We start from the raw sequence: 13,524 nt of genomic DNA on the forward strand, positions 1-13,524 counted from the left end.
CTCTGTCCGCTGACCCCTGTGTGTAGGCTCCCGCCTTCCCTCGGGCTGGGGCCTGGATGAGGGTTCCATGTCCCGCAGCCGACTCTTCCCTCTGTACCTTCCCTGAGGACCCGGGCCCAGCTCCTGGACATCCCTTCCCAGGTGACCGAGGACTGATGGTTGTTGGAGCAGCAGCCACTCAGGGACAGTGCATCTTCGGGGAGCTCCCGGGCCTGCAACCCCTAGAATGGCACCAGGTGGGAGCCCGGCCTCCAGGGGTCGGAATCTCACTCCAGCACCGGGTAGTGCTCCCCCTCTCTAAGCCTCAGCTTCCCCAGCTGTAAGCGGAATCATAAACTCATGGGGTAGTCGTGACAATTACACATGTCAAGCGCTCAGTAAACGCCTGGTACACAGTCGATGTTCAATAAATGCTGTCAATTACCAAAAGTAGAAAGTAAAGTGGAATTCAAAAATCGGCCTGTCTTCTCCTCTCCTTCCTTCCCCCCTGGGAGAGGGTGTCTGGATCAGCACCTTCCCATACAGTGTCACCTGCTGTTGGGGAACACGGAGGGCTGGTCCTCCCAGTGGTCCCAGGCTCAAGGAATCTCCCCTCTCAGACCATCTCTGATAATGAAGAATTCGCCGTTAGAAATAATAATAATAAGAGCCGCTGTCTCAGAAGAGCTTGTCAGGTACAAATCTCGGCAGGAAGCACGTTTCAAACATCGAGTCTACTGGTATTGATCCATTTATCAAATATTTATTGAGCACCTACCAAGTGCTGAGGAGGGCAGTACAAATTATCTTGCCCTCAAAGAACTTAGTTTCTGGATTCCCTCCAAACGCAGGTGTCCCTGGGAAAAGCATCTCAGCGAGCTATTAACAAGTCATTAACACCCTAGCGTGAAATCGTTCATCAGATACTGGCCTTCAGGAATGAAACACCCAATGTTGTTGATGAGGGTGATGATAGAAGAGGAAAGGGGAGCGTTCTGGGCCACCCACAGGAAGGGTGGGCCCAGGTGGGGCTCCTGGGGTGCTTGCGTCTTTGCTGGAGGGAAAAAGGAAGGGACTGAACAATCCAGGACAGGGAGTGGCTCACCAAGGTTATGAAGGCGCTGCCCCAGCCTTCACTGTGATCCGTGGAGGCTCGGGGGCAGGAGGCCTCTCCAGCTGGTGGGGGAGACAAGATGTCATCTACCGCGTCCCGCGTCCCAGCTTCATCTTCCCCTCACATCATTTGTGGTATTGGGATGGCCCTGTGTTCTCAGCGGGAATTAAATCCTGAGTGACACTTGGCCAAGCACGGATGTCTCTGAGCCACAGCATCATTCCTCTGTGAAATGCGGGGGGACGTGTGTCAGATCAGAGACTCAAACCCCCTGCACCGGGAGCATCTCACTTGTCCGTTCAAGGAAAATTTACGTGGCTTGTTAAACAAACTACATTTATATGGCTCTTGGTTTTGTAACCAAAATGTTTTGTTTGGTTTACACAAATCATTTGTAGCTTTCTTTGTATTTTTGTTTCTTCCTCTGTGACGGTGGTCAGTCTGACATGGTCATGATGATCCCATGGCCTCAATTAGGACCCCTTGGCTCCCCACTCTCAGCATTCTGGGATCTGAGAAGCCTCCACAGAAGGCCCCAGAGAGAGAAAGGCAAGAAAATCTAGTACAATCTGAGGGGGTAATTGCTGGGTGAGAGGAAAGGGGAACACACAGAGGAGAGGCAGGATCTGGGGACACTGAATCCGCAGGGGCTGCCTGGAGGAGGGGGTTTTAAGGGAAAAGGGCTTGGGTAGACTGGCAGTGAGGAATGGTGAAAGCAGCCCAGGCTGGCAGGAGGAAGGGCATTTGTGAGGAAAGGACCCTCCAGGCCAGAGAAATCACAAGTGAAAGGCAACTGTGGGTGGAGGGACCCCAGATCCGAGGCTGGGCATGTGATAAGGCGAGTGATAGGGAGCCATTGAGGGCTCTGGAGCTGAGCCGAGCCTGAACAATACGTGTTTGAGGAAGCAGAATCCAGCTGCTGTGTGAGTAGGAGTTGGGGTGGGGAGATGCTGGAGGCACAGAGAGAGGGGCAGGTGGTTCTCTGAGCAACTAATTGTCTCCAAAATTAGAGAGAATGAGCTGGGCTGTTTGGATGACATCGGCTCGAGTCCTGCCAGCTCTCCTCAGCAGATGGGCCCAGGAAATGAGCATGGGGTCTGTGACTCCCCACAAACCCCCTCCTCGTACCCCTATATCCTCCTGTGGTTTCAAGCAGGCGGGGCCCTCAGCCCCAAGCCAGCTGGATGGAGCCCAGTCCCTGGGGGTCTCGGCCACAATCAGAGCCGCTCATCTGGGGGCAGGATAGCTGTTCAGCAGGTTTGCAGCTGGCAAGGCTGACGGTGAGCTCACCCCAGAGGAGCTGGTGTATAAAGGACGGGGGAGGGCTGTCCCGCCAGGCACTCGACCTGCTCCCATTCTGCCGTATGGCTGCCAGAGGTACCCTCCAGGGAAGCCCTGGCCCCCTCGCCTCCTCGCTCAGCTCCGTGGCCGGGAGCACCTCCTTTGCACTTTGCTGGCCATCTCCTTCCTCCAGCCCCACTTCAAGCCTCTGGCAAAGTGTGTGGACTTGGGACTCTGAGGACTCAGGTCCTGGTCCTGCCGTGTGACCAGGGACAGGTCTCCCAATTTCCTAAGCCTCTGTTTCCACATCTCTAAAAAGGGGGTACTAACGCCCGCCCCACCTACTCCCCCAGGTAGATGCGAGGCACCTGTAAATAATAATAATGACGGTACAGTAATAATAGCTAACACATAGCGTGAGCCCTGCCAGGCCCTGCTCCAACGCTTCATTCTCACAGTCCTAGGAGGCGGGCACTGTGATCATCCCCGTTTTACAGATGGAGATACTGAGGCACAAGGAAGTTGAGTAACTTACTCGAGCCCGCACAGCTAATGAGGAGCTGAGCCAGGGTTCGACCAGCAGCCTGGCTGCAGTCCACGCTCGCAGCCTCTACACTGTCCTGGCTTTTTCGTGTGCAAGTGTCCCGGGCAGATGCCTGCCCCATTCCGGGGGCACACGCCACCTCCAGCCTCCCACAACCTCCTGTTCTTGTTCCCTGCTGTTTGTCTTCCCAAAATCTGAATGACAGTGTGAAGAACTGTGCTCACCAGGACTGGCCTCGCCCACACTCTTCCCTTCCTGTCCCAGACACTCCGGCCAGCCGGAGCTGACCCTCGCTCCCCTTCTCTGCCCTCTGTGCTCTTTTGAAGAAAATCAATGTAATTTCTGGACCTAGGTAAAGATGGGGTTGGGGTACTTATAAGATGATTCCATGTAACTCTCACATGCATCATGCTTCTCCCCGGTGTCACGCTCTGCGTTGTTCTCCGAGTCTCCTGCCCACTGGGGCAGGCTTGTCCTATCCTTTAAGACAAACCAAAGGGCTGGCCCCGTGGCCGAGTGGTTAAGTTCGTGTGCTCCGCTGCAGGCGGCCCATTGTTTCGTTGGTTTGAATCCTGGGTGCGGACATGGCACTGCTCATCAAGCCACGCTGAGGCAGCATCCCACATGCCACAACTAGAAGGACCCACAGTGAAGAATATACAACTGTGTACCCAGGGGGCTTTGGGGAGAAAAAGGAAAACAAAATAAAATCTTTATTAAAAAAAAAAAAAAAGACAAACCAAGACACACCTCCTTTGAGAAGCCTCCCTGATTTTCCCGGATTTCCACCCTCCCTGTCAGGGTCGGCTATACCTTTCTGCACACAGCCCTATTGCCCCAGTGCTGTGCACATCCTCCAGCCTAAAATCATCTAACAGTCCCTCTGAGCCGGGCAATGCTCTCCGCTCCTGGGGCCCAGGCTCCGGGGCCTATGACAGGAATTGTGAGTGCTGCTTGCCAGCTGACAGACATGCTCCAATACACGTCAGAGGACGTGTGTGGGCGCACATTTGTGTGTGAGTGGTCGTGAACGCTGACATGAGCAGAATGGGTGTCCAGCCAGTAGGGATTGGCGTGGCTGTCCTGATTGTCTGTGGCTGACAGCCACTGTGAAGAGTTAGTGACTGATTGTACCAGCTGTTAAATATTTTCAGTATCTTCCATAGACCTGAGCCTGTGAGCCAATGAGCACGTGCCTATGCATGTGTACACGGGTTTCTGGTGACAGTCCACCTGACAATGGGCCCATCTTGGCTTAGCTATCACTTTCAGATCTCCAGGACTCCATTCCTCTCCACTAGTGGCACACAAGTGGGAGGCGCTTATCCCATTTTCATTATATTCTTTTTCAATAGCAGCCGTGGGGGATGGGGTGACTCCCAGTTGGTGACCAATTGAGGGAATCAAATTCATCCATTCATTGACTTGTTCTTTCAACATCCCTGAGAACATACAAGCAGAAGAGGTTCTGACGAGTTGGCCTGAAGAACATCCCTTCCCAGGGGCAGGAGGACAGACAAGGGGACTTCTCAAGGTCACAGAGCATCAGTCTCAATGAGACTTTCTGGACCAATGACAATGGCTGAATCAGTTAAAGCCTTGTGCTGTGCCAAGTTTGGAACCTAGAGAGGATGTTTGTAAAGACCAGAAAATGGAAGGTCAGAGGCAGAAGGAGGCGTGTCAGGCAAGAGTGGATGAGGCCCTAGGAGACAGGGCACAGATGTTCTGACTGCCATCTTCTGTTGCATTTGGTGATTCAGTCACCAATTACTGAGCAACTGCTCTGTGCCAGGCATTTGCCACACACCCCAAATCCCCCAGGCTTGCCCTTGGTCAGTCGAATGCAGGGTACGTCGTCTCCTGCTAGCCCAACTTCTCTCCTTGTCTTTATCCCAGGTTGCTGTTTGCCATAAGGTGGGCAAGGCTGGGAGCAAAATTCAGGGACACAGTTTCTCTGGCCTCTTCTCTGCTACCATCCCCAAGTTCTATTTTTTATCTGGGTGAGATTCACATAACTTCAAATTAACCATCTTAAAGTGAACAATTCAGGGGCATAGAGTACATTCACCATGTCATGCAACCACCACCTTCCTCCAGTTCCAAACACTGTCATCAGTACCCATTAGAAGGCACACACCATTCCCATACCCCAATTCCTGCAACCACCAAATCTCTATGGATTTACCTGTTCTGGACATTTCATACGGATGGAAGCATACAGTCTGTGACTTTTGACTGGATTCTTTCACTTAGCGTAATGTTTTCAAGGTTCATCCCCACTGTAGCATGTATCAGCACTTCCTTCCTTTTTATGGCTGAATAATATTCCATTGTAAAGTGTATACCCTGAGTTTTTTTTATCCATTCATTTGTTGATGGACATTTGGGCTGTCTTAGTCCTTTCAGGATGCTGTAATAAATACCACAGATTGGTAGCTTATAAACAGCAGAAATTTATTTCTCACAGTTCTGGAAGCTGGGAAGTTCAAGGTCAAGGTGTGAGCGCAGTCACCATCTGGAGAGGGCCTTCTTCCTGACTCACAGCCGGTGCCTTCTTGCTGTGTCCTCATGTGGAAGAAGAAGCTAGGGAGCTCTGTGGGGTCTCTTATATTAGAACACTAATCCTATTCGAGGGCTCCGCCCTCATAACCTAAGTACCTCCCAAAGCCCAACTCCCAATACAGCATCTTTGGGGGTTAGAATGTCAACGCGTGAATTTTAGAGAGACACAGATCTTCAGACCATAGCAGTCTGTGTCCACTCCTGGCTACTGTGAACAGGCTGCTACGAGCATACATGGATATGAATTTCTCAGAGCACCTGTTTTCAGTTCTTTTGCATATTTACACCTAGGAGTGGATCAGCTCGGTCAGGTGACAATCCTATGTTTAACTTTATGGGAAACTATCCAACTGTTTTCCACAATGGCCGGACCATTTTACATTCCCACTAGCAATGTACAAAGGTCCTAATTTCTCCACATCCCTGCCAACACTTTTTATTTTCCAGTATTTTCTATTACAGCCACCCTAGAGGATGTGCAATGGTACCTCATTGTGGTTTGGATTTGCGTTTCCCTGATGACTAATCACGTGGGGCATCTTTTCATGTGTTTGTTGGCGGTTTGTATGTCATCTTTGAAGACAGGTCCATTAAAATCCTTTGCTCATTTTTTAATTGGGTTGTTTGTCTTTTTATTGCTGAGTGGTAAGAGTTCTTCATACGTTCTGGATACTAGAGCCTTATCAGATAGATGATTTGCAAATATTTTCTCTCATTCCACAGGTTGTCTTTTCACTTTCCTGATAATGTCCTTTGATGAACAAGAGTTTTTTAATTTTGATGAAGTCTAATTTATCTATTTTCTCTTTTGTTGCCTGTGCTTTTGGCATCATATCTAAGAATCTTTTGCCAAATCCAAGGTCATGAAGATTTCCTCCTATGTTTCCTCTAAGAGTTTTATGATTTTAGCCCTTATATTTAGGTTGTTGATCTACTTTGAGCTAATTTTGCACATGGTGAGAAGCGAGGGTCCACGTTCCCTCTTTTGCATGTGGGAATCCAACTATCCCAGCACCATTTCTTTTTTTTTAAAAAAAGACTTTATTTTTCTCCCAAATCACCTCCCCCCCCCCCCGTACATAGTTGTGTATTTTTAGTTGTGGGTCCTTCTAGTTGTGGCATATGGGACGCCGCCTCAGTGTGGCCTGACGGGCGGTGCCATGTCCGTGCCCAGGATTCGAACCAGCGAAACCCTGGGCCGCTGAAGCGGAGTGCGTGAACTTAACCACTGCCACTGGAGGGGCCAGCCCCTCCCAGCACCGTTTCTTGAAGAGACTAGTCTTTCCTCCACAAATGGTCTTGGTGATCTTGTCAAAATGGCCATACTTGTGTGGGTTTTACCCCTCAAAATTTTGAAAAATATTTGTGCTAGATAGTAAGGGCCTAGGAACACCATTCTCTGGGCGTCTCTGTTGGGTGAAGCTCTCTTGCATGTCGACTAATTGCAAGTCCCAGCAAAGAACAAGGCCAGTCCTTGCCCTTGGGACCGCCAAGTCTGGTGGTGATGTAGTCAGTCACACACAGACCATCTCAATCACATGTGGAAACAGCACGGTGGGGACAAGCACCGGGCACTGTGAGATCCTAGAAAGCAGGCACTCAGCCCAGCCCGGGGGTTTCAGGAAGGCTTCTAGGAGGAGTGGGAACCTGAACAGAATCTCCAAGGAGCAGTGAGAGTTGACCAGGTAATGAAAGGTGTGAATGACAATCCATGCGCAGGGACCACGGGAGCAGGAGCATCACCCGGCCGATGACTCAGCCCCTAAACGGACCTTCACTGGAGGTCTACACAGAGCAAGTGAACTGGACAGTGTGGGTGCTCCCTCAGTCCCCTGGGCTGCTCTTCATCCAAAACTCCCACACGCCCCCATTCCTTCTGCCTCTTTGCCCCACGTACTGAAGTCTGACTACAGAGCTGAAGTTGTTGCCACTGGTCCTGTCTTCAAGATTTCCCCTCTAGGGCTTCTCAGGATCACACCTAAGCTCCAGATGCCGAGGAATCTCTCCATTTCTCAGGCGGACAAGCTGCAGCCAGGGCGCTGCCCCTCTGCTCTTCCCAGCGCTCCAGCACAAGACACACTCCATCTCCCAGGATCCCATTCACCTAGCCCCTGGGACCTTCACCGTGCATCCGGGCTGGGCACCGCACTCAGGCCCCACAGTCCAGAGGTCAGAGGCATGCCTGCAGTGTGGCCCCGGAGGAGGCAATTCTGCGGAGGGCTCATGGATTCCGCTAAAGGCTATTTCAGGTTGTGGGTCCCCTCCACCCCATCATCCCAGCCCCTCCTACTGCTTCACCGGGGATTTGGTCTTTTGGGGAGGGCAGAGCATCAGCGCCGGGAAGGGCCTTATGGGTATCTGGTCCTGGGGTCCATGACCCGGGGAGTCCACGGATGGACCTCTGAACACACAGACATGAATCTGTGCACTTTTCAGGGGGAAAGGTGCACAGCTTTAACCGGCTCTCAAAGCGGTGCATGACCCGCTCACGAGGTGAAGACTCGCTGTTTGGTCTGAGTATAGCAGGTGACTGGTTAGCGGTTGAGCTGGAACAGAACCCCGTAACTCCCAGGGTGCTACTCCCAGCACCACAGAGACGACAGCAGTGACGTCAGAGGGAGGCATTTGGGCAGAAAGCCCACCAGACTCTTGGGTTCCTGTGCTTCCCAAGGTTTATTGCCTCTTGGCACTCACAGAAGAGGACCCTCAACACACGAAAGGGCAGTGAGGCCAATGGAGGCCCCGCCCTCACAACCCCCCTGACCCCGTTGCCCTGAGAGCTGTAGGGGGAACCATCTCCAGCACACCCAGAACACAAGATGATCAGAAGGCTGACTCGAGGGCTCAGTTCTGCAGGCCAAAGCTGAGGGACTTGGAAACCCATCCAGGCCCACTACCAACTTCAGAAAATCTGAGGCCTCCCACCCCCAACCAAAATAGGCACAAAGCCTGTGCCCAAGCTACTGTGATGGCGTGTCTGAGTTCTCTCTCCAGGAGTCTGTGCCCATCTTTATAGGCCGTGGAGGGGCTGAGTTGCACGCCCCATGCACCCTGTGTGTGCTGTGTGTCCAGTGGGAGGAGGTGTAGGACCTCCCGTCAGAGGGGCACACCTGAAGGGTTGTAGGGCAGGTTTGTTGCACACAGAAAAAATCTGAGAAAGAGGAAACCTGGGTTCCAGTCCTGGCTCTGTTAATAACCAGCTGAGGATCGTGGGCAAGTCACTTCCCCTCTCCAGCTGTTTCCTTATCTGTAAACTGTGGGAGTCAGATGAAATACGCTTGAGGCCCGTCCCAATTCTGAGCAGGGTGTCAGCTCTGAGTGCAGGGATCCTGGGGCAGGATGGGAAAGAGGGGCTGTGGGTGGTTGAGGGGCTCCCGAGCCCAGGCAAGGGAGATTTGCTTTTTACTAAAGAGGGGGCTCCAGGGCCTCCATCACAGAGGGTGAAACTGAGCCCCGGCGTTCTCGGTGGAGTTGCTGCCCACCTGCTTCTTCACGTTCACAATCTCACACTGGAGCCTCTGGATGAGCCGGCTCAGCTCTGACATCTCATTCTTGGTGTGTTTGAGGTCATCCCCGTGCCGGCCAGCCGCCAGCTGCAGCTCCTGGATCTGGTTTCCCAGAGATAGGAAGTTGGTGATGAGACAGAATTGCCCCCAATCTGAGGTGGGGAAAGGGTCCTGAGCAACCTCTTCCACCACTGGAGCCAAGCCAGGGGAGGTGGCTCTGGAGCAGAAGGTGATGGAGCTGGGACCCGGGCGTCCTTCCAGCTGTTTGGTGGCGGTTCTGACCTAGAGGTCCACCTGCTTCTCCAAGCAGAACCTATTTGCTAGCCTACCCTCCTTTCTCATCACCCTGCCTGACGTCTTTCCTGGGCTGGATAAAGGAAAGATGCTGGTCACATTTATTGAGCACTTCCAAGATGTATGAAGAGGTCCGACCCTCTCCTCTCATTTGGCGCCTCTTTATAAAGGCATCTTTTAAAGGCCAAGCACTGCCCCAGGTACTGAGGATACAGCAGTGAACAGGATGGGTGAGGTCCCTGTCCCCATGGAATGTATATTCTCAGGCAATCCTTCCTCTATGATGGGAGGGCCAGGGAAGCCAAGGGCCGCGTGTACCCTTGGGGCTGGGATTGTTGGCTCAGGACTTGCAGCTCAGCTCTTCCCCTGTCCCCTTGCCCAGTCCTCCAGAGAAGGGGGGATGACAGGGCCATGGACAGGGAACAAGGAGCCTGTGATCCTTCCCAGTGGTGAGATTTAACGAACGTGAAAAGGAGCGCCAGAGTGGGGCTGGTGGGAGCCCTGGAGAGTGCCCAGGTAAAGGGTTTCTCAGCAACCGGCCCGAAGTGTTTTACTCCAAAGCGTAACTCCCATCACCCAGAGGGCTCCCTGAATTCCACTTCTTCCTCTTGGAAGTCCTCCCACACGCGTCAGAAAAGAGCTCGTGGCTTCCTCTTCTTCACTCCCTGCCCCACCTGTGTCACCCACAGCTACTCTCTTCCATGTTTATGACTCTCCATCGGCCCCAATCCCTGGAAATACGTTTGTTTTATAGCAAGAACACCTTGCTGCTTTCCTCCATCAGATGACTGCCCGTCCCTCTCTGCTGGATATGTCACCCATACCAGTTTTTTGATTTATCTTTGAGAACAGTCTCTGCCAAGAATTCTTGAGTAGAATGTCATTCAACCATTGGCTATAACCGTTCTCTCAGACAGCACATCTACAAAGGTCTCTCTCGCAGTCACTGATGGAGGTGTCCCTCCCCAGGAAAGGAGGGGCTGGTGGAGGAGGAGACCCACCCGGTGCCCACCTTACTCTGGTACAGCACCTGGGCCTCGGCCTTGCTCTTTAGTGCGATCTCATACTGGGCACGGACCTCGTCGATGATGCTGTCCAGGTCCCGGTTGCTGTCCATGGACAGGATGACGGAGGTCTCGCTGGTGTGAGTCTGAATCTGAGCCATCTCCTGAGTGGAGAGGTGAGGACAGAGTCAAGGTCCCCCGCCTCCCTCCTCTGCCTGTCAGTCTCTGGCCCTGTGGCTCCTGGCAGAAAGGACTAAAGTACAAGGGAAAAGTGCCTACTGGAGCCGAGGAGGAATGCTCCCAGGGGCAGGGTGCGCCTCGCACGGGCAACAGGCAGAGCACTTCCTACAACTCACAGAATCAAGAACCTGTGCTTTAGTGGGACCTCATGGGCTCATTTTTTCCCGCCTGCAGGCAAGGTCACTCTAGTGGCTGGGATGGGATTGTCTCCTGTGTGATGGCCTCTGGAGACCAGGCTCCTACACGTCCATGGTCTCCCACTGCAGGGTTTTGCACCTTTCCATGAAAACATCCTTCATTCTGTTTCTCCTAAATCCCTCCTGTTGGCCCCTCCCCGGCAGAGCCCGGTGAAGCCCTCGGCTGGAGAGGGGGGTGGGGGGCAGGCGTGTCCTCACCGCATCGTACAGGCACTTGAGGAACTTGATGTCTTTGTCCAGAGAGTCCACTTTGGCCTAGAGCTCCGCCTTGACTGCGTAGGCTGCATCTGCATCCTGACGAGAGGCACCCGGAGCCATCGGTCAAGACAACCCTCATCCCGTCAGCTGCCCTGTTCCTGCCCCCAAAGGCATCTGATTTCTTATTTTTTGCCCACAAAGGGAAGCATGTTGATAAATAAAATCACTCGATATTGTGTTTCTCTCAGACTTACTGAATCTTTGGGAATAAGGAAAGAGGAATAGGGCCTGCTCTTCTTCTGTTACACCTGGAGAAAGCAAAGCCCAGAAAGGTAGAGTAAGTTTTCTCAAGCTGCACAGGAAGGCTGAGCTGGACCAGAGTTTCCCAATTCCCAGACCAGAGCTCTCTCCTGTCTGTCTCTGTCCATTTCCTGGGTTTGTGCCCTGCCTGTCCAACTTGCTAGAGGCCAGAACCATGACTCCATCCCCATTCAGGCTCCAGCCCCTCCCCAGGAGGCCCCAGCTGAAGTCTTGAGCAGAGATGGTTAGGATGGGGGCGCAAGAGAGACCCGAGTCCATAGGCTCTTCTCTCCCCTATCTTCTTGAGCACCACAAGTTCCTTCTCAGCTGCTTTGCGCCAATTAATCTGCACCTCATACCTGTGGACAAGGAGAGAAGACAGCAGAGGCCTCAGTACCCTCGGCCAAGTGATCTCTTCCGGCTAGCCGGGCAAGTGCTCGAGACACAGAGACCCCGCAGGATCTCCTAGAGGTGAGCCCTCAGAGCCTGGTGGTGGCAGTGCTATGTCCCTGAGTTACTTCATTTACATTCCACCTGCTGGATCCTAGGAAAATATCCGGGTGCCTATTAGCCTCCCCAGATCGGCCACTGAACCAATCAGTGGGTCAACGAGCACAGAACTCCTTCCTCTCGGCCAGGCAGGATGTTCCCATCAAGCAAGGGAGGTCCTTCCCCCACAACCAAGGAGCAGGGGGAGCCCCTGACCTGGTACTCACTGTGTCCCCTCCTAAAAAGTGGCACAGAGATTCCATGAGCCCAGGAGCCTCTGGAAACATGATCCATGACCTTTGGTGGGGCCTGCTCACCTCTTCTTGTAGTCCTCCACCACGTCCCGCATGCTCCTCAGCTCCGAGTCCAGCCTCACTCGGTCCCCGGACAGCGTCTCCAGCTGCTTCCGCAGGTTGCTGATGTAGCCCTCCAGGATGGGCTCCAGGTTGTTCTTGCAGTTGTTCAGATCCAGCTGCAGCAGCAGCTCCCACTTGGTCTCCAGCACCTGGTTCTGCTGCTCCAGGAACCGCACCTGGAACCACAATGGATGCTATCATGACCCACAGACATACACCATTAACTCCCTGGGTTATCCAGATTTTTCTAAAGTCATTTGGCTCAAGTGCTGACTCTCCACTCATGGAATTCCATGCAGACTAGACCTTTTGCAAATACTCACTGCAGAGCCTTCTGGACAAATCCAGTCACTGAAAACTCACTGAAGAAGGACATTCCAGAGCTTTCTTCTGCTGCCTGGCCCAGCACCCGGGAGACGCTCTTCCTTTTGTCTCCCCTGAGCGTTTCTTCTGTACCATGAGCCCTTCCCTCTGGAACAATGCTGATTCTATCAGCCCTTCACCCTCTTTAGAGAGCTGAGATCCATCCACCTGTCCTCTGGAAACCCATCGCTTCTTTCTACCCTTTACCCAGTTTCCCACCCTTCTCTGTAAAATCCCAAAGGAAGCAATACATTCATTGATGCCTTTGCACCATCTAGCTCACAAGTCTGCTCTGCCCCTGTTATGATCAGGGAACCCACCCTGAGGTCCAGCTGCAACCCTGCCATCCACAATGGCCCGTCCACTCCCAGGCTGCGGGGAATTGCTTATATCTCACTGGACTGTTTTATCCTCTTCCCGTGAGACCCACCTTGTCAATGAAGGAGGCGAACTTGTTATTCAGTGCCTTGATCTGCTCCTGCTCCTGAGTGCGCACTCTCTGGATCTCGGGGTCCAGTTCCACATTGAGGGGGGCCAGGAGGCTCTTGTTGACGGTGACCAGGTGGATGCCTCTGGGTGGACACACAGATGGACATGCAGGCCCCAAGGCCATGCTGCCAAAGATGCTGCCAGCAAAGCCAGTGGTCCGGCCCCCTGCACACCCAGAGCCAGACCGGAAGCTGTACCCTCCAGTCCGAATGCCGCCACCAGCCACATTGAGGGAAATACTCCAATCCCCTCCAAGACTGTAGAGGCTCTGACTGCCGAAGCCAGCCCCAGCTTCTCTGCCAGCTGCACGGTGAGAAGCCACACCGCCCACAGCCTTCCTGAGCACCACTGCCGAGTGCCCGCTGAAGCCACCTTTGTCACCATCGGACTTGATGTTCAGTTGCCAACTCATGGCAGGAAGGGTGGCGTTGACAGAGCTGGAGAAAAGCAGTCACCAATGGAGGACACTCTGATGAGGCACGCAGAGCACTGCCTCCTTTTATCCCATCCAGCCCGGGACACTGGAAAGGGCGTCTCTCCGCTGTCTCTTTTCCTTGTGCTGGAAGGCCAGGGACCATGGATGATTGGCAGAACAGAGATCTCCAAGC

At 53.1% G+C, this 13,524-nt stretch overlaps 1 protein-coding gene across 1 annotated transcript; it reads right to left on the bottom strand.

Moving 5' to 3' along the window:
* Positions 1 to 872: 872 nt before the first annotated feature.
* LOC106835317 (keratin, type II cytoskeletal 74-like) lies at positions 873 to 13,328 on the bottom strand. The gene is given in 8 exon segments (XM_014847597.3): positions 873 to 1,033; positions 8,571 to 8,631; positions 8,963 to 9,088; positions 10,293 to 10,448; positions 10,920 to 11,017; positions 11,520 to 11,578; positions 12,026 to 12,240; positions 12,858 to 13,328. Coding segments are annotated over 8 exon segments (1,347 nt in total).
* Positions 13,329 to 13,524: the final 196 nt, after the last annotated feature.

The sequence above is a fragment of the Equus asinus genome, chromosome 22 (assembly GCF_041296235.1).
Source record: "Equus asinus isolate D_3611 breed Donkey chromosome 22, EquAss-T2T_v2, whole genome shotgun sequence".
NCBI lineage: Eukaryota > Metazoa > Chordata > Mammalia > Perissodactyla > Equidae > Equus > Equus asinus.